This window comes from Podarcis pityusensis, assembly GCF_964106645.2.
Source record: "Podarcis pityusensis genome assembly, chromosome: 3".
Lineage (NCBI taxonomy): Eukaryota > Metazoa > Chordata > Lepidosauria > Squamata > Lacertidae > Podarcis > Podarcis pityusensis.
Window position 1 is genome coordinate 62,021,002 of NC_138026.1, and position 25,045 is coordinate 62,046,046.

The 25,045-nt window shown below is 41.1% G+C and overlaps 1 protein-coding gene across 14 annotated transcripts in view; it reads left to right on the forward strand.

Annotated features, from left to right (window-relative positions):
• Nucleotides 1–21,796, forward strand: part of LOC308473893 (uncharacterized protein) — a 111,382-nt gene extending 89,586 nt beyond the window's left edge. For 9 of the 14 annotated variants that reach the window (XR_013984356.1, XR_013984357.1, XR_013984358.1 and 6 more), the window contains 3 exons: nt 11,027–11,128; nt 18,424–18,589; nt 20,620–21,796. Coding sequence is in view for 4 of the 14 variants with exons in the window: in XM_080999796.1 (XP_080855922.1) it covers nt 11,027–11,070 (44 nt within the window). In the remaining 10 variants the exon portion in view is untranslated. Of the gene's footprint in view, nt 1–6,023; nt 6,226–11,026; nt 11,171–18,423; nt 18,590–20,619 lie in introns of those variants that run through there. The other 5 variants (XR_013984363.1, XM_080999798.1, XR_013984365.1 and 2 more) reach the window with 4 other exon arrangements.
• Nucleotides 21,797–25,045: the final 3,249 nt, after the last annotated feature.

The window sequence follows — 25,045 nt, forward strand, 5'->3', positions numbered from 1 at the left end:
CGTCTGCTTTAATACCTGCAAAATGCTGATGTAAAGGCAGCGGATAAAGCTTCAAATTTCTCTTGGCAGATAAACATCTCTTATCCACACTTCCATGATTCTAGGCATGAGGAAATGTCTACTCTCCATTTCAATATTTTTCCTCTTTTCTTCACATATGACTGACAGATAAGTGTGTCAATGACAATGCTGGTGGCAGTTAGGGAACAGCCACCACTGTCACTTTCAATCAGACAGACAGCGGATTTAACAGACTGTAATGGAGATATACCAAGAGCACCCGACTGCCCATTTGTTTTGCTATGATGGTCTGTACTTTTGCAGTTTCTATAACTTTGAAATTCTGAAACCTCAAACATAATTTCAATCAGAGTCTTCCATGACACATGACATCCATGCTTGTGTTGTTGATAAGTAGATTACTTATAGGCTTTTTTTTTTTTGCTTTAATCTCCTGAAAATTGCTGGATGTTAATCATTATGTTCCTACCATAAGTAATAACAAGGATACAATAAACCAAATCAACTCATTGTCTCCTGCCTGTTGCATCTACCTACTTTCCTGAAAAAGACCAAGGGGTTTTAGTGAATGCCAATAATTACTAGTAATGGTCAATTGCCCCTCAGCTTTGAAGTCTGATATTGCCTTTTTATGGCCTGGATGGAGGACAGAAAGGATTGTGGGTAAAAACTAACCTCCTGCACAAAGGTAAAACCTACATTTGTTGCTTCATAGCCTACTTTTGCCTCTGGCCCTGCCCACCACTAGCATGTGACCTGGAAAGTTGCCCAGAAGGGAATGGGTCCATCAGCCTGAAAAATAGTTCCCCATCCATGGCTCAAATCATGCCTTGAATTTTCTAATGTCTACCTTAATTACATCTGATCTGACCCCTCACGTTGCGTAAACTTTACTTGAAAAAGAAAAGTATGGACCCATCAATAATTTAAGGCGAATGATTGCCTTACTTTGACTCTGGAAATGTAAAGGCATACCAAGGATGGTGCAAGGAGTCTAGCAAGATATAATGGTATATGAGAGACCTATGAAAAAGGGGTATTAATTAGGGAAAGCTGTATTAGAACCTTTTTTGGCCAGTACATATTAAATATGAGAAAAGGTGTGTGTGTGTGTGTGTGTGTGTGTGTGTAATATTAAGGCATAAGTACTATGATACCATCCCTTATGTGCTGTCTTTTTGAAAGAAAAAAAATTAATTCTGTGGTCGTCACAAGAGATGAAATAGAAGAACTTAATCCCATAGCAGGAGAACTGTAGCTTTATTGAAAATTAATGTGGAATCTTACTTGACATCAGAAATGCGAGTCAGATCACATATTATTTTTTTAAGATTTGCAAAATTACTGGCTGCAATTTGAAATATTTAAGTTGAAGCCTGATTGGGGGGCCCTTTACCACTATTTTTAAAGAATGTTTTTCAAAAGGGTTTTAAACCTCTCTGCCCAACCTGGTGTCATGATGAGAAGGCAGATTGCTTTGTCTTTCCTGGACTCTGTACACATTCTAAAACTTATTTGATTTAAATATATATATTGGTATACTGCTTAATGTTTAAAAACTCTAAACACTTGACATAAAATAATACAAAGTCCAGTGGTACCTTCCTGCCAACCTAGCAGTTCAAAAGCACGTCAAAGTGCAAGTAGATGAATAGGTACCGCTCCGGTGGGAAGGTAAACGGCGTTTCCGTGCGCTGCTCTGGTTCTCCAGAAGCGGCTTAGTCATTCTGGCCACATGACCCGGAAGCTGTATGCCGGCTCCCTCGGCCAATAAAGTGAGATGAGCGCCGCAACCCCAGAGTCGGCCACAACTGGACCTAACGGTCAGGGGTCCCTTTACCTTTAGTGGTACCTTGGAAGTCAAATGGAATCCTTTCCGGAAGTCTGTTTGACTTCCAAAATGTTCAGAAACCAAGGCACGGTTTCTTATTGGTGGCAAGAAGCTCCTGCAGCCAATCAGAAGCCGCAGAAGCCCTGTCGGACATTTGGCTTTCAAAGAATGTTTGCAAACCGGAACACTCACTTCAGGGTTTGCAGCATTCGGGAGCCAAAACGTTGGACTTGCAAGGTGTTCGGGATCCAAGGTACGACTGTATTCATTAAAAAACAGCAATAAAAAGAGACATTAGAAGTAGTAAACACAATACAATTTTCAACATTATTCATAAAAACCAGCAGTTTTTTTGTTTTTTTTTTTAAGTACATAATAAAATCACATGCCTGGGTAAGTTTGACTAAATGCTCTCAGTGGTTGTGCTGCCACCACCATTGGACTACTGAGCTGGGGGAGGTTCTTGTGGGTCGCTGGGAGAGGATTGGCAGGTCAAAACACGCCCATGAGTCAACACTTTGTCACTCCTGTTGTCAAGGTGATTGTTGTACAGTGTCACATTCAACCAGGAAACACAAAACGAAAATGCCAGTTGCTGGATAGTTCACTTCTGAATCTTCTGTTCACTTTTCATCAAGAAACAGTTGAGTTGAGCCTCGGGACAAAGTTTAGCAGACGGCAACACAGATACAAATCTTCTAAAATGGACAGTGAATGATTGCTTTCATTCATCAGCTAGCGTTTGTCATGCAGTGATAAGGGCTCTTTCAAAAGGTTTGTTTTACGAGATGAAGAATTTAATATGGCTGTCTGCTAATTTCAGTCGTTCTTTTTAAGAAAATATTGCGCAATATTATATTGCTCAACAACTCCTGTTCCCTGAGTAAGTTTTCCTCAGTCTCCACATTCTGAGAGTTTTACAAGTTAGATCGATTTTTGAGGAGCTCTGTGCCAGTTTTGAGATTTCATGACATTATGTGTCAAATCTGTTTTATTATTAAAATGTATCATTTTCAAAGTTTGCTGATTTATCATGGTCTTTAAGCAGTTTTAAATGGTGCTTTAACCCACCCACTTTGTTCTGCTAGCCTCTCCCCATACAGTTACTACCTCACTGTTCCCATTCCTTTGATCAGGTACTACCTGCCAGAGGCAACGTTCCTTGGCATCAAATGCCAATGGTGTACAGGGCAAGAGGCAAAAAATGGCGGATCAATAGATGTGACTCTTATTCTTGAACAGTAGGTTACATCCCAGCCATGTAAAAGCCAGAGGTTCCTACACACCTCATCTATTGCTTTTCATTCTGCATCCAAAAGAGTAAAAGGCATTATCCTGTTTCAAAGACACATTCCAGCTAGGCAAAAGAACTCAGATAGGGTGTGGGCGTAGGAAGGGGAGGTGGGGGGGTGGTCCACCCAGGTTCCATCATAGAGGGGGGTGACAAAAAAGAACAATTACTGCCCTACTAGGGCGGTTCATAAAAAACTTTTTTTAAAAAAAATGCTTGCTCCAAAGGTCTTATCTTACTACACTATGGATTATATAGCTATATCTGAAATTTCATGCATATCAGTTAATATCTTGACCCTCCTCCACAAAAATAACTGTTTACTTGGCCGTTTTCATATGTCGTGAAGGCTGAAATTTCAATTCAGTGGAGCCAAAACACAACCCATCCTGTAGATTTAAATACCTGTCCACAGTTGCCTCCTTGTTATCAGAGGCCCATAATCCACATTCCTTTGTAAGAAAATATGAAATAACGTACTGTAAAACTATTTTTGCAGGCAAAAAAATAATTTTTAAAAAATCATTGTGTGTGTGTGGGGGGGGGGGTGACAAGAAATTTTCTGCACCAGGTACCAACTGACCTTCCTACGCCTCTAGGCTGGAGGACCCTAGGCCTGGATTTCCTACTCTTACTCTACCTTATTTGACCATCTAAACCAGGGAGAGTGAACCTGCTGCCCTCCAGCTGTTGTCCTGCTCTCATCCTCCACAGCTAGCATGGCCAATGGTCAGGGAGGCTGTCAGTAGTAGTTCAGCACTATCTAGAGGGTTACAGTTCTCCTTCTCTTCATCTAAACAATATTTACAAAGTAAATACAACAAAACTTTGCTATGAGAATTAAATGACCAATATAGAATGTTTTGGTGCTTAAAAAAAAAAAATCACCCGGGTGTTTTACAAAAAAAATTAAGAATGAATTGGCCTCTCTACCACAAAAGCAAACATCAAAGCAAAATATATTTCAGTCAGGTAGAGAGAATCACGAATTCTACATGTACAGTGGTGGCTAGGGTTACAGACGCTTCAGGTTACAGACGCTTCAGGTTACAGACTCCGCTAACCCAGAAATAGTACCTCGGGTTAAGAACTTTGCTTCAGGATGAGAACAGAATTCAGGCGGCGGCATGGTGGCAGCGGGAGGCCCCATTAGCTAAAGTGGTACCTCAGGTTAAGAACAGTTTCAGGTTAAGAACGGACCTCCAGAACGAATTAAGTTCTTAACCCGAGGTACCACTGTACTACAAAAAATGCCAGGTATTTAATTGGAGGTAGCGGTGGGGTGACATTTGTAGAAAAGTTTTCAATCCTAACCCCACTTACTTGGGAGTAAGACTGGTTGAATTCTGTAGGAGTTACTTCTGAGTTGAGATGGTTGTGACTGTGCTGTAAGCAGACCAATATTAGGTGAGCGGGGAGGATTGTAACAGTGAATGTTCCGCCACTTCCAAACTCTTGCCATTTCATGCTGGCCAATCCAGGAAGTAGGGGGCAGTTTTATTTTGCCTTTGTTCCAGCATGTTTTAATGATGAAAAAGTTATTATGCAAGTGATGTGGACAAGTCTGGGATCTCTCAGAGAAACAGAGGGGGCTTTGAAGCCAGTGGATCGTATGGCTCTTTCACTTTGCCCTCCCCCCAAAGCTTGCCTTTCACAGCCTACTGGTGATCAGCAGAGGTGGGTTTTCTCCATAGCCCAGCACTGAGATGGGGAAGAAAACATTCCACTTACTGTGGAAAAGCACCCCTTTCACCTCTAGCATGGCTGCATTACAAGAAGGTTATATAGCTCAGGAAAGAGAAAGGAGGGCTCCTTGTTTTCTGAGTCTTTAAGACCCTTTTGCAATGGGGTTATACAATAGTATCTTTTAAGAAGAAGTGACTGATTGCAGCAATGGGCTGGATCTGGCCTGTGGCTCTGAGAAGTGGCGCTGTGGGCAAGATCTGGCCTGAAGGCCACAGCTTCACCGCCTCTCCCCTAGATAGATGTTGTTTCCCTAGGATTCCGGTTCGTACCAGTATCCCAAGGCTTAAGCTTAAAGAGTGTGTGCATTAAGTGTTTGTTTTTGAGGTTCTGTGGAGGCCTTTTTGTTCCTTCAAACCAAAGCAAGTCCGGTAATTATCATGTGTTTTTGTTTTAGTCTAGATACTGAGAAGAGACGGGTGAGGCTAAGGAAGTGTGATTGGCAGTGGGGAAACCACAGTAAAAATAAACACTGTTTACTTTTTCAATATGCTGGTCCCCCGCCCCCCTTTTGCAGAGTCATTCTGAAGGAAACTGTCGGGCATGAGGGAAATGCAATTGTGCTTTCAGTGCCTTCTCCAACGCTCTTGCTTACTACACAATGCACATGATGGCTAATGGTTTGTACGTTCGATATGATATTCAGAACTTGCTTATGAACTTTGAACAGCATTGATTTGCTCTTGGGTGATGTGCATCTTTGTGTTGAGGTTGCATTGCAAGCATTGCAAGGAGATCATCATACTGCTCTGGTTGCCTGAAGCATGACTGACAACCCTGTTGTTTTCCGCACTGGCAACAAGGTCAGTGGGCTACGTGACCAAATTAAATATACCGTGTGGGAATTTGCAGCACACCCACATGGCTGTGAGCAGAAGTGGGTTACACCCAGATTGTGCAGACTAAAATTCAAACTTTGCCCTCAAGAACTGGTAGCTGTCTCTTCTTCGTCTCCTGTCACTGAAAATGAAAAACTGCAAATATACTCTTTCTGTGTTTCGTTTTCTTCAGTACACAATGTAACCAAATGGATAACGGACAGAAAGCACCATCTCTTTGCTATTATAAGTCTAATAGTGCTTGCTTATTCTTTATATATTTTGCTCATCTGTTCCATTCCATCTGGCTGCTGTAGAAGGAAAGCTGGGAAGCAGGACTCATTCTACCAGCACTGCTAAAAGACCAGCTCCTTTGGGGTCCCTTCTCTCTCTGAATTGTTCCCTTGCAGCAGCCATTCCATCAGGCTGCGAGGAGAGAAGAGAAAGTATGAGGTCCACTCTCTTGGGAGACCAAGCTTAGTTTGACTCCTCCTCTCCCTGAACTGTTTCTGTTCCAGCTGGTCAGTATATGTTATTATGAAACTTTAAAAGAATGAGTACCTGAATTTGCTTGTTTTCCTCTTCCCTCATCTCCCCCCCTCCTTTTGTGCCATGCTTCTTAGATTGTAAGCCTGTAGGAAAGGATTGTTATAATTTTATTAATCTTACGTAAACTGCTCTGAGAGCCTTTTTGGCTAAAGAGAGGGATTAAGAAATGCTTTAGATAAATAAATAATATCATTCATGAATATTGTTAATCTGAACATTCACTTATTGATTGAATTCTAAATATGCTTTTGGCAGGATTCTGAGTGGCTTTTACTGATACATTTTCTATAAAGTCAGTCCCTTAGTACAGAAACCATGAAGATATAGAAATCGTTCCAGGTTGTACCTCCATTCTAAAACCAAGAATAATAGTTACCAAGCACCAAAATCCCAAGGGAGCAGAAAAGACTTTTTAGGTATGTGACCATGGCTGAGCGGATGTTATTGGCCCAGAGAAGGAAAGAAGATAAAGTCCCTACCAGAGAAGAATGGCAGATGAAGTTGATGGACTATGCTGAAATGGCTAAAATGGCTAGAAGAATCAGAAATCAGGAAGACCAAAATTTTAATAAAGAATGGGGAAAATTGTAAAGACCGTTGTAAACAGTTAAAATCATTAGTAGGATTGGAATATCACTTGTAGTTTAATGGTGAATTTTTGGATATAATGGAGATGTAAAAGATCATCATAAAAGATGCAGGAGGAAATGATTAATAATAGGACCCACAAAGGGGAGGATAGAAGTCCAGGCGATTCCTTGGAATCTTCTTTTTATGATCTATGTCTGAGATATGACTGTAAAATTATAATCTGAAAAACCAAATAAATAAATTTACGACAACAAAAAAGAATAATAGTTACCAGTATTAGTGATCCACTATCCACTGGAGAAGAAGAAAACTTTCCCTCTGGACTTTCCAAGGGGTCTTGGGAAAATGAATACATTATGCCTACCTGAGAGCACAACAGATGGCTGGGTCCTTGTAGTCCCAGAGTTCAACCTGGACTGAGGAGCTGAAGCCTCTTTCAACCCATTTAGACAACCTAAGGCAGGGCAGCAATAACAGGCAACAAGCACTTGGACTTGGCATTTGTGTGCAAGTGTATGCACAAACTTACCTTTCCTCTCATAATATACCAGCACTGTGATGAGGTTCTGAGTGAAGACTCCAAGGCTCTGATCACTTGGGAGGTGGAGGGACTGAGAAATGCAATAACCATATTGAAGGCCAAATGAACAATTGCTTGAATGGCTTTAAAAAAACAAATAGCAGGTATCAGATTTGGGACCTTGGAGCGGATCAGGAGGGCTTCAACCCTTTGTCCCTGTTGCTGTCTTGATCTGAGTCAAGGCCCTCAACCTGCTATTTGTATAGGAAGGAAGCTCCCATTTGCACCAATGGAAACTTTTCTTGCCATGCAAGTTGCAGATTTGGGGTGCACACCTGGATTGGGACTGCAGTGAGGGACAAAGGGTTAAAGCACCCTCCCTGACCTTCCAGTTCAGATCCCACACTTGCTATTTCCTTTTTAAATGTCATTCAAGTAATTGCTAATTGGGTAAATGAGGTCTTGTGCAGCCTGGCTCTGAGTCGAAACGTTCTCTTCCTCTTGACTACCCTAACATCTGATCAGCTCATTTCCACTGTGAGATTCATTTTCTGATTCATAAATAATTACAAGTGGATACATATTTGCCCATTTTATAGCTCATACTAACAGACCACAAAGCACACCCACAAACTCCTTAGTTCCTTGCACAATACTGAGACGGGTCTCTTGATGCATAACATTGTAAACTACGTGCATTAGCACACAGACCTATAAACAGACAATATCAGCAGAATAAATGAACTTTTAGAAGCCCTTGATACCACCAAACTGATACAGGGATCATAAAGCTATGTTCCCTACAACTGTTTTAAGGCATAGATGTTGGCAGATTCTGCCCCCACCCCCAAATCATAGTGCAGCAGCTTGCAGATCATGCTGGAGACCTGATTCCACAAACAGATCTCTCTCTTTGGTTCAGGCTGATTATGGATTTTAAAGCACTTTGGAAATTAAAATGCTATCAAGGTGTCAGGTTATAGCAATTTACTGCCGTCAGGGACTGCTCAAATCAACTGAAGTCAAACCAGAGAATCCTATTTATTACATTGGTTTCCTCAGGGGAATGATTCAGTGACTCCATTTTTTGTTCCTGTGTCCATTTCAGAGCACCCTCTACACTGCATTTGCACCTGAGGGTGACCTTCAGTTGTGCACTTTGCCAGTGCATGGAAATGTCAGAAGCACAAATCAAATTCCACGATCTTCCCTGAAGCGGGATTTCAAGACTCAAATCAATTCACTGCTACACCGAATGTTCACTTGCAGCCCACTCCTATGCCCATTTAGTTAGAAGTTAAGTCTCATTGGGTACAGGTAAGCACGGATAAGGCTGCTGTCTTGTATGAATGCAGCCATTTAAATACAAGAGATGTAACAGTGAAGTGATGGGGAATCGTATCACAGAACTCCCTTGTTTTGTAACATTAACTAATGCCAGTGTAGTGTTATCTAGGGCTGCAATCATAAACACACTTACTAGAGGTGCATTGAAGCTAGAGGAACTTATTTTTTTAGTTTCAGGTAGGTAGCTGTGTTGGTCTGACGCAGTATATATATAGATAGATAGACAGATGATAGATAGATAGTCCAGTAGCACCTTAAAAAGTAAAGGGTAAAGGGACCCCTGACTGTTAGGTCCAGACGCGGATGACTCTGGGGTTGCGGTGCTCATCTCACTTTACTGGTCGAGGGAGCCGGCGTACAGCTTCTGGGTCATGTGGCCAGCATGACTAAGCCGCTTCTGGTGAACCAGAGCAGCACACGGAAATGCCGTTTACCTTCCTGCTGGAGCGGTACCTATTTATCTACTTGCACTTTGACGTGCTTTTGAACTGCTAGGTTGGCAGGAGCAGGGACCGAGCAATGGGAGCTCACCCTGTTGCGGGGAATTGAACCACTGACCTTCTCATTGGCAAGCCCTAGGCTCAATGGTTTAGACCACAGCGCCACCCGACCAACTAAGTTTGTTCTTGGTATGAGCTTTTGTGAATCTGAAGAAGTGTGCATGCACACGAAAGCTCATACCAAGAACAAACTTAGTTGGTCTCTAAGGTGCTACTGGACAATTTATTATTATTATTATTTCTTATATATATTATTTTTTTAGTGTTAGATGCCTTCTGTCTTCTCCAGCTGCTTTACCAAAACCAACATCTGACGTATGAATCTTAGGCTGGTATAGTTTATATTAGCCTTTGGCCTGCCAAACTGGATATGCTGAATCAGAAGTTAAATTTTAATTGGATAGTAGGGAAGGGCACTCGGGCTATCTGTTGGGTTGTACTTGAAAAATCTCTCTGTTGCTTTTCTATATCTTGCGTTACCCTGGCCTTTTGTGCTTTCAAAGATATCAGAAGGCTCACAGGGAAAGCCAGCATCAGGAGAGAACCCCGCCGCTGTTGCTGCTGTATCTTTCCCTGCATCAGCCTCTCCCCCTCTGTACAACTTCCCATGTGGCTTCGCTTAAATATTTTCCATGAAATTGCATATGTTCCACAGAAACAAATTGACACAAAATGGGGACTGGGGGTGGGTTACGCAGTTATTGATTACTTGATGAATATTCAGCAATGTGTGCATTCAGCTGGAAATAATGTTGTCATTTATGAGGTGTGAAAAGATGATAACGGATACAGCAAATGAGAATGTGGTTGTCTTGGCCAACACTATATGAAGCGTAAAAGTCTTTGTTCCAATTTACTATTCATTTATTCTGAGTTAATAATAATAATAATAATAATAATAATAATAATGCATTTTGGATTTTATGACTCTTCCCTTTTGCCCATTCTCCACCTCACAGTCAAACCAGGAAAGTTCTGGTTACTGTTAATCAAAGTTTATTTCTATGTGAGTAGACACCTTCCTACTGAATCCCACCTGCCAGCAAGAGGCTGATGATTTTTCTTCTTGTTATGTGAGGCTTTTGGCCTAACCACTGAGTATCATTATATCAAGCAAGCACAAATCTTGCCTAGTAGAGGTATCAGTGGTACCAGACAGGCAAACAATGGAGAGAAGGGTGATGGCATATTTAGAGTACAGAGGCTAAATTCAATTGGCTCAGATCAAATGAGACACGGGGTCTCTTTAAACCCTAATCTTCATTTATTTTATTCATTCATTCATTTAAAGTATATCTTGCCCACTCTTCATTGCTCAAGTAGTCCCAGAATGAGTTATATTAAAATTCAAAAACATTACACATTAATGGCAGGAAAGTGACCAGTGAAATAAAGCAACAATTCAGCAAAAGCCTGGCCAAAAAGGACACCTTCTGTGGGCACCAAAAGCTTTTAAGACTCAGTAGCAGCTGCACCTGGGAAGGGAGGGAATTCTATAATCAAGATGCCATTACAGAGAAACTCCTCTCTTGCATTGCCATGCATCAGTTATGAGGCTCTCCCCCATGGTTCGTAATACACAAGCAGGTCTTTATAAGAGAAGATGCTTTGCTGGGTATCTAGGTCTCAGGCAATATTTTGGAAGATTAAACAAATTGAGTTTGGGTTGGAGTGAATGACCCTAGCCAGGCCTATTCATGGACCCCAGGGCTGACAAGTGATGGCAGTCATTGTTAGATTAACTATCTTCAATGTTCTCAAGCAGATGTGCTGGGAAAGTAACAATCTGATTGAGTATTTTCATTCTTCCTACAGGTGATGGAATGACTCAGCACAATTCCATTTATTTCAGAGGATGATCAAGGGAACAAAGAAACAGGAGTTGGTGGAGATGCTCTTCATGGAGAAAAGGACAAGGTGGAGGTTTTGCCTGTATGCTTTTGTTATTATCCTATTAAGGTAGGATGAAAAATACTCAAGGCTGGAGTCAAGTTTTATGACAGGATACCATATAAAATACTGTGTGTGTTTATATGCTGGCTAAGAACCCACTTACAGTTATGGGACAGGTTGTGAGGGAGAAGATTAGGAAGCAAAAGAAAGGTTTGCAGTGGGTTCTTTAAATGCCTGTTCTGGACACATGAAATTGTTTCATCCTGAGCTGGACTGACAGAAGCTCTCCAAGGTCTGTTGCAGGAGACCCACCATGCTCAAAAGCCAACAATCCCAGTCCTTTATCTGCAGATCTCACATTTTGGGGTGGTGCATAGAAAACTCATTCACCATCTGTCTTAACCAAATGGGAGCATCCATTAATGATGTGATTGATCCAGAGCTATGTTCTCTAAAATATGTTCTGGGGACAGTAGCTATGGTATGGAACAATCCTATGAAATAAAAGTGGCCCAAAGAGTTTTGCCATTGTATCCAGATAACTTTGACCTTCTGGGTTTTACAATAAAATATGTACAATGTTTTGGCAAAAGGCTCTTAATTGGCTGTTCAATTCATGTTCTACCTTTGAGAAATTTAGTGTGTTCTTAGAATAATGTCGAAGGTATAGTGGTGGAGACCATAGAGTGTTGAGACTCCTCAGTAATGTTTCAAACTTTTGCTCAAAAGAAGGCAGCAGGTCCTGTAATGAAACTGATCTTTCTTGGTATTGAGCTGGACTCTAGGGGCGGAGGCAGGGGGGTGTATTTCAAGGCTGCCTCAGGAGAAGCTTTATAATTTAAGGCAGAAGATCAAGAAGATGAGTAGCTGGGTGCAAGATGTATTAAAGGATTTTCACATCTTTACTGAGTATCTTAATTTTGTTTACTGGGTTGTTCTGGCAAGAGCTTTTTGTGGTCACTCTTGCACCTCTATGGTAGAACTTACATCAGGGTGTCTGAAGCCATAGGAGACATGGCAGTTTGGGAGACTCTCCTGCCTGATCAGTTACAGAGTCTCCTTTTAAAGGGGTCTGCTATTATTATAGCCTCAGTTGTACTCTGATAGTAAAAGGGGTTTAGAGTATGTTTAGTTTGAAGCAGATCAAGTGCAAAGCAGGAATCCCCAGGCTGGCCAAAGCTCAGTTTAACTTGAATTCTTACATTTCTTGCAATTTCCCCTATTTTGGTAGCTATAGTCTTTTGGATCAAGCAGTTCTATAATAACTCTGTGCTCTTTTGGTGTGACGGTAAACCTGAAGTGCACATTATTAACTCCCAGTCACCCAATTCTGTACTGGTTTAACTTGTTAAGAATTTACTGTTCTGTTTACAACCAGGCACGTTGTGTTCCTGAGGCAGATAATGAGATTGTGGATGTCCTGCCTCTATTTCAGATCATAGAGTGCTCGTCTTTGGCACCAGAAGCACACTAAGCCTCAGGACCTTTAGAGCTTTGGAGATAAGGAGTTGATAAGGTTATTGTTGTTCTCAGGCACTTTTCACCAGTTGATAGGGGTGTTGAGAGGATGATGGTTAGGCAGCATGGAGTAGTAATAGAGCAGCTAGGATTGTTTTCTGTAAAATTCAGAAATTCATAGGCAGTTGGGTGCAACTATCAAATGAGGGTTGTGATATTTATGTATAAAATATGGCTGAGGGATTTGTGGAAAGTGTGTGCGCTAGTAGTTAAAGTTAGCAAAGCCACCCCCATGGGAAAATGAACTAACAATGGAACAATTAAGAGAGTCTATTAAAGGGCAAGTCATCTTCAGTTTGCACCAATTAGGATATAATATAATAGGCTGAACCTGCAAACAGGAAGTGTATAATTGAAGGTACAAGAGCCCATAAACGCCAATAGCACGTTCCCTATCCTCACCAGACAAGTTGCTGCTGCAATTGTGTTTTATTATTATTTAAAATAGACACATCAGGTCTGAAAAACAACAAGAGGGGAGGAACACACAGATTTTCCAGTGTATAGTTTCAGGTTTGTGTAAAAAGAAATACAATTTATCTTCTCTCTCCCATTTGACTTGAGTGAGCGTTTGCTTTGTTAAACATTGTTCCGTTTGCTTAATCTGCTTTGTAACCAATGCAGTCTCATAGTATGTACGTTCCTAGCCTTTTAATATAATCATTGCTTTTCATGCTTATCCTGTACTTTGCTCCCCCGCATATTTACTCTAGAGTTTTGGTTCCTTTGTATGCAAGGAACTGTTAGTCATATTACATTCTTCCGGTGTTGCCTCTTTTATGTTGTAATCTTGCAATTACAAGATCCATAGTCTTTATATTCTGTCACTAGTAAATGGGCAGGGTGATCCCTTTTGTGCTGGGTGGTTGCTGAGACCAGCATCATGTAGTCATGGTTCCTATGTTCAGCCAGCAGCACAGAAGCAATACCATGACCATAGCAGAAGTGACTTGACTGGTGGGGTGGAGATGTGGGAGGAATGAGGCAACAGGGGCCTTGGTGTGGTGCAGGCGTGTTAGTGGAGTCAATGTGGTGCTCCTGCCAGTGCACACACACTATACCAGCCTCCCTGCCACCTACCCTTCCCCATTCTCTGTCTCAACCACTACTGAACAATAGTATTAACTTAACCGCCACGCCCAATCATGAGGTTCCTTTGTGATGACAGCAACATGCCCTCCATGGCAATGTATTGTGCAGGGAAAGTACCAATCAATGCACAGGGATGGATAAACAATTCTGTGAGATCAGCCAACATGGGAGATATGAACGGAGTGGTATCTACACATATGGACAAGGCACAAAGACAGGTAGTCACTAAGGATGGTAGACTACCAAAAACCTTTTTTGAGATGACAGACAACTTGGACTTAGTTGATATTTGGAGAACAAAGAATCCCTTGGCCAGAGAGGGAACCTTCTTCTCTGAAGCCAAGATGACATGGACTAGAATTGACCAAATATGGGTAACTAGAGGAATGGCACCAAAGACAAGAAAAGTGGAAATCTGCCCAAAAACCTGCTCCGACCATAATGCTGTTAAGATGGAAATGAAACTAACACCAACCGGTTCCTTCAGATGGAGGATGAATGACACCTTATTTAGAGATGAAGAAGTGATTAAGAAGGCCCAAAAAACCTTGAGAGACTATTTTGAGATAAATATGAACACCAATGTTGAAAAAAGAGTAATCTGGGACGCAAGCAAAGCTGTTATGAGAGGGTTCTTGATACAACAGAATGCATTAAAGAAGAGAATCCAAAATGAGAAGGATAAAATATTGGAGAAAATAAAGGAAAGTGAAAAGAAATTGAGAGCAAAACCAAAGTCGCAAGAGATTTTGAGAGAAATAAAGTTACATCAAAGTACAATACATGAAAATGATGAACCAGGAGATAGAATGGAAAATTAAACAAATGAGACAAAAGACATTTGAGTCGGCTAATAAATGTGGGAAATTGTTGGCTCGGCAAATGAAAAAAAGACAAAAATTAAATACTGTTACAAATTTAGAAGTGGAAGGAAGGAATATACAGAACCCAGCTGAGATTAGAAATTGTTTCCAGAGGTACTTTAAACAACTATATCCACAAGGGCCACAGAAAGAAATTGACGTAGACCGATTTTTGAAAACAAATGGATTACAAAAAATCTCTCAAGAAAATAAATTAATGTTGAACTATAAAATAACTGAACAGGAGGTAGAAGGTGCCATTCAGAATATGCATCTAGGTAAATCTCCAGGACCGGATGGACTGACTTCTAGATACTACAGATCTTTAAAAGAATGGTTAGTACAACCTTTAAAAGAAGTCTGTAACGAAATAATGGGTGGGAAAAGGGCACCAGAGTCGTGGAAAGAAGCGTATATTACACTTGTACCGAAAACAGAGACTGAAAAGACTCAGCTTAAGAACTACCGCCCCATATCATTGCTCAATGTGGATTACAAAATTTTTGCAGACATTTTGGCTAAAAGACTAAAAAGAGTGCTAGTGGAAGAGATAGATAAAGACCAAGCAGGCTTTCTCCCGGGTAGACATCTATCTGATAATGTGAGAAACATTATCAATATTTTAGAAAAAATACAAGTGAATATAAATACTAAGGCAGTTTTGATATTTGTGGACGCGGAGAAAGCTTTTGACAACATTTCTTGGAGTTTCATGAAGAAGAACCTACAGGGGATGGGGGTAGGCCAAGGCTTTGAAAACGGTATAAGTGCAATATATTCAGAACAAAAGGCTAAATTAATTGTAAATAATGTGGTGACGGAGGAATTCAAGATAGAAAAAGGGACACGACAAGGTTGCCCAATCTCCCCATTGCTTTTTATATCGGTCCTGGAGGTCCTGCTGAATATGATTAGAAGAGACCAATTGGTTAAAGGTATACAAGTCGGAGCTAAACAGTACAAATTGAGAGCATTTGCAGATGACTTAGTATTGACATTACAGGAGCCAGAATCTAGTACGAAAAGGGTTTTGGAACTGATTCAAGAATTTGGTCAGGTTGCAGGATTTAAACTGAATAAGTTAAAAACAAAGGTCTTAGAGAAAAATTTAACTGCGATTGAGAGAGAGAGGTTTCAGAATGAGACAGGTTTAACAGTGGTTAAGAAAGTGAAATACCTGGGGATTAACATGACAGCTAAAAATGGGAATCTATTTAAAGACAATTATGAAAAATGTTGGGCTGAAGTGAAAAAAGATTTAGAAATTTGGTCAAATTTGAAGCTTTCACTGCTAGGCCGTATTGCTGCGATAAAAATGAATGTATTGCCTAGAATGTTGTTTTTGTTTCAAACATTGCAAATTTTGGACAAAATGGATTGCTTCAAGAAGTGGCAGAGAGATATCTCTAGATTTGTCTGGCAGGGCAAGAAGCCCAGAATAAAATTTAAAATACTAACGGATGCAAAGGAAAGAAGTGGATTTGCCCTGCCAGACCTTAAACTTTATTATGAATCAGCAGCTTTTTGCTGGCTGAAAGAATGGCTGCTTCTTGAAAACACAGACATTTTGGACTTAGAAGGTTTCAATAATGTATTTGGATGGCATGCATATTTGTAGTATGATAAGGTCAAAGCACATAAAGCATTTAAGAATCATATTGTCAGGAAAGCATTGTTTAATGTCTGGATAAGATATAAGGATTTATTGGAAAATAAAACCCCAAGGTGGCTGTCACCGATGGAAGCGAAAGCACAGAAAAAGCTCAATATGGAGGCCAAATGGCCGAAATATTGGGAAATTCTGGAACAAGAGGGAGATAGATTGAAACTGCAGAGTTTTGAGAAACTAAAAAACAAAGTGCGAGATTGGCTTCATTATTATCAGATAATGGAGGCATATAATTCGGACAAGAAAATTGGCTTCCAGGTGGAAAAATCAAAATTAGAAACAGAACTGTTAGAACCCAAAACTAAGATTTTGTCAAAGATGTATAACTTGCTGTTGAAATGGAATACTCAGGATGAAATGGTGAAATCTGCTATGATTAAATGGGCACAAGATGTTGGACGTAACATAATGATGGCTGACTGGGAACAGTTATGGACCACAGGTATGAAGTTTACGGCATGCAATGCCTTAAGAGAGAATATTATGAAAATGATTTACAGGTGGTACATGACCCCAGTCAAGCTTGCAAAAATCTATCATTTGCCCGATAATAAATGTTGGAAATGTAAAGAAACTGAAGGTACATTCTTTCACCTTTGGTGGATGTGCCCAAGGATTAAGGCTTTCTGGGAGATGATCTATAATGAAATGAAAAAGGTATTTAAATATACCTTCTTGAAGAAACCAGAGGCCTTTCTCCTGGGCATAGTCGGCCAATTGGTGCTAAAGAAGGATAGAACTTTCTTTATGTACGCCACAACAGCAGCAAGAATACTTATTGCAAAACACTGGAAGACACAAGATTTACCCACTCTGGAAGAATGGCAGATGAAGGTGATGGACTATATGGAACTGGCGGAAATGACTGGCAGAATCCGAGACCAGGGAGAAGAGTCGGTGGAAGAAGATTGGAAGAAATTTAAAGACTATTTACAGAAATATTGCAAAATTAATGAATGTTAGAATGATGTCAGAATGACATTAAGTGGTTTTAGCAGCAATGTCATAAAGGTGTATGTAAAAATGGATTGTTAATAGGTGAGAATCTAAAGCTATAATATATTAAGTTAAAGGACTAAGACAAAAACAAAGAGGGAAAGGAATTGCTGAATTAACCAACTGAACTGGAATACAAAAAAGGGAGGTGAGAGGAGGTCAGGGAAGCAAGGAAATGAAATGTAAGATACGGAAGGATTGATTTGTTTTTAAGTGTGTTTTTTTTCCTGTACTTTGTATTTTGTATGTTTTTTCTCTTTTTTATTTTTTCTCTTGTTTCTTTTCTTTCTAACTATGTAATTTTTTGTTTCTGAAATTTTAATAAATATCATTAAAAAAAAAAATAGATCAGCCAACATGATACACACAACATGGTACACACAAATACATAACACAGAAGTGGACAGCCAGGACCCTCTTCAGTGTAGACAGTGGCGGAGCTTCATGCTCCGGCACCGGGGGGCAGACAGCAGGTGGGGGCAGGGCTGGCATGCATCCCGGGGGCGTGATGCGCTGTCCGCAGGGTCGTGACGTGCATCCCGAGGGTGTGGCATGCCACCTGCAGAGGCGTGGTGCCCAGCACGGGCGGGTGGGGGCAGCCACGATGGCACGCCACCGGGATTGTGCTGCCGGGGGCAGTGCGCTCCCCCAGCACTCCTCTTTCCTCTGGCAAGAAGGTATCCACTGACAGCTTAAGCGTGAGCTACGTGACTTTGCAAGTGGGTCCTTGTGGGACAGTTTTATAATAGTATATAGAAGTGTCATTTTTAGTATGCATTTCATACTTATTTTGGGTTTTGTGTACACCACTCTGATATTTGTAATACTGGAGATTTTGAAAGGTTTATAAATCTGTTTAAATGATGATGATGATGATAAGTTAATCATTGCCATTCACCACTTTGATGATGATGTTTCAACTCATTGTTTGTGTGCTGATAGCAGAATGATGCTTCAGTCAAGACCTCTTCCCATAGTCAGATTTCGTTTTTCTCAATGACAGCTTGTCTGAAGGGCACTAAGATTATGTACCCTTCTTTTCCTCAACACATTTATATGTCATAATTAAATTGCATTGAATTTTACCTCACCCTTTTCTCATTCATGTAACTGCAAAGTGAAGTTGAATATATAATAGTAAAGTGTCTTTTAAGAACAAAATATACATGGTTGTCTTTCAGACCTTTCTGCTGTACATTCTTCCATCAGCCCCGTCAAGATGGCCAGGGATGATGGGAGTTGTAGTTCAGCAACAACTGTAAGGCCACAGGCTCCCAGCCCTGTAAAAGAAGAGCCTTTGTCCACAAAATACAGATACAAGAAACCAACAGGATGAGATACCATGAGGTGAGAGTTGGCTGAGAACTATAATGTGCCTGGAATAAATTCAGTTGTAATAATAACAAAATTGGTAGGCCATCAGCAAAAATCAGCAGCTCCTTAAAATGCATTTAATTTCATTTTTATTCACCTAAATACTTCAAAAAGGCTACTTTCTTGTTTCTAATCCCCAAAGGATTAAACATTCAAAGGTTTTTGTAGAACACATAGCAAAATATTTTATTTCAGCACACCAGGTTGACAGCTACCACAGTCGTCATACTTTAGCTGTGGTTGTAAGGGATTGCATTTGGAAAGCCAGTTAATAACAGGTAAGCTCTATCCAGCCGCGTTAGTGCTGAGGAAGCTGTCAAATGTTTGCCATGGTTTCCCCCCTTCCCCTCACATTCTCTTTTATCCTTCTTTTACATGCCCACACTCCTTCCTTCCTTCCTTCCTTCCTTCCTTCCTTCCTTCTGAAGTGTAGGTGGGTTCAGGCATGACCCAAGACCGAGATTCAGCTCAAAACTGATTTATTGGAACATCAGGAACAATAAGAACAAGAATGAAAAACAGGGGCACTTGGCCAGTATATATACCTTAAGCTGGCCCAGGCAACACACACACACACACACACACACACACACACACACACACACACACACAACACATACCACCTGTGATAGGTCGCTTTAATACTGCAATTAGCAAATCACAACACTGGCCCTATCTCAGCAGGGATTGGCAACCTGCCAGCTACTAACAATGTCACTGGAGGATTTTAGAATCCTCTCTGTCTTTTGTTATGCAGATGAAGCTCCTGAGCTCAGGCTGCATGCATACAGCCTGGCTTTGGCCTACAATGCCTGCATATATAACACCCACCCACCTACCTTCCTTCCTTCCTTCCTTGTGCCGCTATCACCTTTCTCTCTACACTATTGGTCTTCTTCTGCTTCTTACACCCTGAATTTCTCAACCAAACACCTTCTCTATTGCTGCTACTCTACTACTGGAATTCTCTCTCTCAATGGAGTGAGCCAGTAGGATTTGGAAACTCTTTCCCAGGGTTACCTGTTGCAGTAGACACTACTGAGCATGCTCAGAACTATCTATTTCTGCTAGGGTGGTGGCGGCACCTAGAGTTCCCATGGTTCCTAGTTAATCTGTTAGCTAATTCTATTTCCCAGACTCTCCCAGTAGTGGTTAAAAATGATGCCTTTCCACTGCCACTGTTTCCTAGTCAGGAGTGGCCCATTCCATTTTGCTGCCTGAGGCAAAACGTGAAAGTGCTGTCCTGCACTCGTGCCAAAGCAGCACTAGATCGCTCAAGTTTTCCATGAGATCTCACTGGAATCTGCTGTCACTTCTCCTCCACCAGCAGCAAAGGTGGCAGGGCAGGTATCATGCTCTCAGGGGTGTCGCATCTGGGAGTCCCCCCACCTGAGGCAGCTGCCTCAGCCCACGTCATGGGCAGGGCAGCCCTGTTCCTAGGTAAAGGGGTGGAATTGGTGGCAGAGAGGTCTGTCTGGGTAGGGAATGCTGGCAACATGGGATGAGCCATGTCTAGCTATTATTGAACTCCTGGGTTAGAGGTGGGAAACTGTATCTGATTGATGGACTCCCCCACCCTGTAGGCCAAGTTTGATGTCAGGTGGGCTTTTATTATGAAATCTGTGGACAAAGTTACAAGCTGCAAAGCACAAACAGTAAGCTGATTGTCAAGTCTTGTGGAGCCCCTTGTAAAGTGCCCCACAAGACTCAACAATCCACTGATAACTGGATCTTGTGGATTACTTTGCAAGGAGTCACCTAGGCTCATTACAAGGCTCCAATGTTCTTACCCAGACAGCTTTTGGAAGGTTAGAAATTCATGAAATTGATTGCTTTTTGAAACTGTTGGGGAGGGGGATTAATTTCTGAATGTTTCCAAGTTTTGATTCCATCACAAGCTGTGAAGCATACATTGGATGCACCTTTGCTGAACGGATATTGCTCATTGAAACATTTGAAAGCAGCAATAATATTCAAAGCTTTCTTCTGTTTTTTTGTTCCAGCTACATATTTGGTGCTGCTGCAAATGTTGCTATTGACTTCTGAGGAAGACTAAATGATATGAATATTGAACAAATGGCATTCCTAAAGGTGATGCTTGGAGACATTTCAACTACATTCCCCTGCGCTCAACGTTCCTGTCGGTTGAGAAATGTGGTACCAGGCCAGACAACCGCAATGATGGAATGGAGTAGGTATTGACAGCAAATGATGCAGAGCGGAAGCAAGGGAACATTTGAAATTATTTGATCCACTCCTTTTGATTGTATTACTAACAGGCACCACTTGATAAACTATAAAAATGCATTATTAGGAGAATGAAAAACTGGCAACTAGTAAGTTGGGTTGGAGGCGGTGACTCTATTAAACACAAGGGAGTCTCTACATTTAAACATGCAAGGAGGTACACAAGCCACTTTAAAATGCCACAAAGCAAAAACTCCTGCATCTCAAATGTCACAATGGATTGAAATGACCACAAACCAGGCTTCCTCCTGGATTGAATCTTCACTTGGGGAACTGTCATCTGATCAATCCGCACTGAGCTTCGTTCAGTGACAATTCTGATATGAACTGTATGAGAAACAGATCTTGAAAGAGAAAAACTCAATAGAATCGTAGAATTGTGGTTTTGCAGCTGTATCCTTGCAACTAGTACATTACTATGCTTGAAGGACATCTCAATATGCAGTAGATAAGCAGTTAAGAATGGCTGTGCTTAACCATTAAGTTAGTTGGTGAATAAGGAAGTTGGGAGGGCCATGAAGAAAAATAGGCTCACCCCCCCTGCCTTGTCTTCACTCTCCATCCCTGAACATCTTCATAAGTGAACTGCTTTCAGAAGAACCCTGAGGGGACTTTCTGGACTTTGGGGTTCATACATTAAGTGGTCGGGGCTGGTGTGTGTGCATGCGTGGATGTCACCTGCTTTGGGACTACTTTTGGATGTGAAATCAGGATATTTTAACTGGACCTATTTCTAAGCTTTATGCTCACTTAAATTTTGATGCATGCTAAACGAACTGCTAATTGCTGGTTTTCTTCAGTGCTATATTGTAGTGTTGTTGTGCTCTTTATTACGTGTTATTAATGTACTTAGATCATGTATTTGGTTTTTTATGTGACCCACCATGAGCACAGATGTATTTGAGGAAAACTGTGGTCTAGAAATAAATTGACTATGACTGTTATTATAAATTCTCCACTGATGATTAGGCGTGGTTTGTCCAGTTATGTTTTAAAAGTTGCCTCAGGGAAAAGCATACATACCATGGATGGAGGTAACTATCTTTCTGTTGAGGTCTGCATTTCAGGACATGTCCACATCATATGCCTCAAACAGAAATGGGGCAATCTGCCAACTTTGGTTTGTTTCAGCTTTTTGTTTTTTAAAATGCAACCTCCACAACCAAGCAAGCCCCCTAAAAAGTATCATTTTTAAAATATAATAAAACAGGGAATTGCTGGACACCAAGGGGGTATCTAATGTGCCATGGTGCCCACAAATGCCATTTGGGGGACTCCATGTTTATGGGATGGCGACCCCAAGTTACAAGGTGCATTTTGGAGGAATCTCAGCAGATATGTATAATATACCCTGTTTTACCAAGAATAAGATATTGTTTGAAAGTCTGACCTGTTCATTGTACCTGTTTAACCAGATAAAATGGACCGCTATCCAGTGAATTTCATCTTTATGATTTTTTTTTATGATGTAGTATAAGTTTTGAAAGCTTGTGCTGCTTTACTGGTAGAATTTTGTGCAATAAAATGACCTTTGTGAGAGGGTTGCTAATCATGCGATGGAGAGTAGTGGCAATGTGGCCTCCAGAGCCGTAGCTAGATGATCTTGCGCCCCTGGGAGAACCTCCCAGATTGTGCCGCCTGGCCACAGACAAATTAGCTCTTCCTTCCGCCTCTCCTCCAACCTGCCTCCTCCAGCCATTCAATTCACCCTCTATTTAAAACCATTTCTTATGAGGCAATAATCAATATTTATATTTATGGACATATTTTTTAGCCAGTTTTGTGCCCCCAATCACCTGCACCCCTGGCAGGGGCCCACCTCACCACCCCCTAGCTACGCCCCTGTACAGAGCTAATGAATTGGTGATACAATACTGTATAAAGATTACCAAAGGGCTATATGCATACAGTGGTACCTCTGGATACGAACAGGATCCATTCCAGAGCCCTGTTCGCATCCAGAAGCAAACGTAACTAGCAACAGCACATCTGCACACGCACATGTTGCTTTTTGCTGCTTCTGCGCACACGTGTGACGTCATTTTGAGCGTCTGCGCATGCGTGAGTGGCGAAACCCGGAAGTAACGCGCTCCGTTACTTCTAGGTTGCCATGGAGCGCAACTCAAACGCGCTCAACATGAAGCATATTCAACCTGAGGTATGACTGTATTCAGCAGCATAAGTGTATGTGCACCCAAGATGCATTTGTGCAAGAGGGTCTAGCCACACACTGTGAATTTGACATGCAATATTGGCTCTGTAGTGAAGTTGTAGCTGATTGCTGCAATGGGCAGCCAGAATGATTTTAAACACATGCTACTATAGCAAGTTGATCATGTCAGTTGACCTCGGCCAAGGGAAAACTTCCAGACAAAACATATACTGAGCAATGCTCTTGATTTCTTTTTACCAAATTTTGCATGGTGATCAAGTGCTTTTTATCCATCACTTCCCACTTCAGTTTCTCATCAGTTTTCTTTTCAGTTCCATCTTGTGAATGGGAAGTAGAACGGTTGTCAAGAAACACTATTTAGCTGCCATGGTTTATATTAACATATTAACATATGTTAATATATTATATTAACATACCCACTTTCTCTGTGGTATGTGGCTGTGTGGTTATATGAAGGTGCACTCCAAATGTGGGAAGATCGGTGAAAAAGTATGACAATCTAGAAGCGGGCACTGTCAAAACAAGAACTGGAAGTTAATCTGAATGGCTGCCCCAATGTGGAATCTATCAGGAAGGCTGTTGCTCTGGAAGTCAATTCATTTAAAGTATGTCCCAGTCCATTTCATAGAACTGTTGTGGTATGAATAAGGTACAACAGTACATTAACGAAACTGGAACTTGAACTGTATTCAAGTTGTAGAATGTTAAATGACTTTACCAGAATATCTGGAATATGCATGACATTATGAACTTTATGCTTGTCTTAGCTGTTTGAGTAATAGAAAATGTACAACATTTAAAGCTAAAACTCTGGGTTAGTATCCTGTTCCTGAGGTTCTGTTTTGTTGTGGGTATTTTTAATTATTTTATATTTCCCTTAATTGTGAATTTTCAAGGATGATATATTTACGTGCCAGTCATTGTTCAGGAAGAGCGTGTACTCATTTTTTGATGTTTGTTTTTCCTGTTCTTAAATTTTTGGGAATGCTTGCCAAGACAACTTTTCTAAACAGGACAGAATAAAATTGGCCTCTCCCCCATGTACACGACTTTTTAGAATGCTGTGTGCTTAATAGAATAAACTGTTCCAATGCGGCAAAAATCAGTCAAAGCTTCTGGGAGCTTGAGTTTGCAATGAGTTGCTTGCAGCGCTGATGTGGAAGGATAGAAGCACATTCACAGAACTCTCCTTCTTTCTCCAGTGCCGGGGTCAGAAAATAAACATTGCTATGACTCTTCATATCATGTGCAGTTCTTTGCATGGCAAAGGGCTAATTTCAGGTCCTCGTTGGAAAAAGGATCTGGTTTTGAAAACATGTGGAAAAATGTAACATCCCCTTTTCCAAAATAGCTTAACTCCCTTTAACTCACTGCAGACAGAGTGGAAGTTCTCTAGACTTCACGTGCATCTCAAAATCTGAGCATAGTTTTAGTGCTTGTGGAAGAGGATGACTTTTATCTGGATAGAGAATTTGAGTGTGTGCACCTGCAGAAAGTGTTTCTGCTGAGAGACAGATTGACACAGCTAAAAAAAAAGACAAGGTATTTCCTCTCTCTTCCACCTTGCTGAAAGGGCAGCATATCTCTTAATGTCTCCTCTTCAACAAGCAAAGGAAAGTTCAGGATAAGTTTCCTCTGCAGGAAAGAGGACCACAGATTGCCAGTGTTCCTGTAATAAGGCATTTATTTATTGAAAATCATTGACTTCCAGTTAACATTATGATAGTTTACTGCAAACACATGGTACTAGTCCCACAGCAACATAACTCCAGAAACCCAAGCAGCAGTGTTTGTAATAATACAAATCAAATTGCTCCTGTCATTGGTTTTGATTCAGAGTTCCATAGGAACAAAGGAATCTGGCTTTTGCAGAGTCAGATCACTGTTCCATGTAGCTCAGGACTGTCAACCCTGACTGGAAGCAGTTTTCCAGGGTTTCAGGCAGGATTCCTTCCCAGCCCTACCTGGAGATGCCAGGGAATGAATTTAGGATCTCCCTCCATGATTCC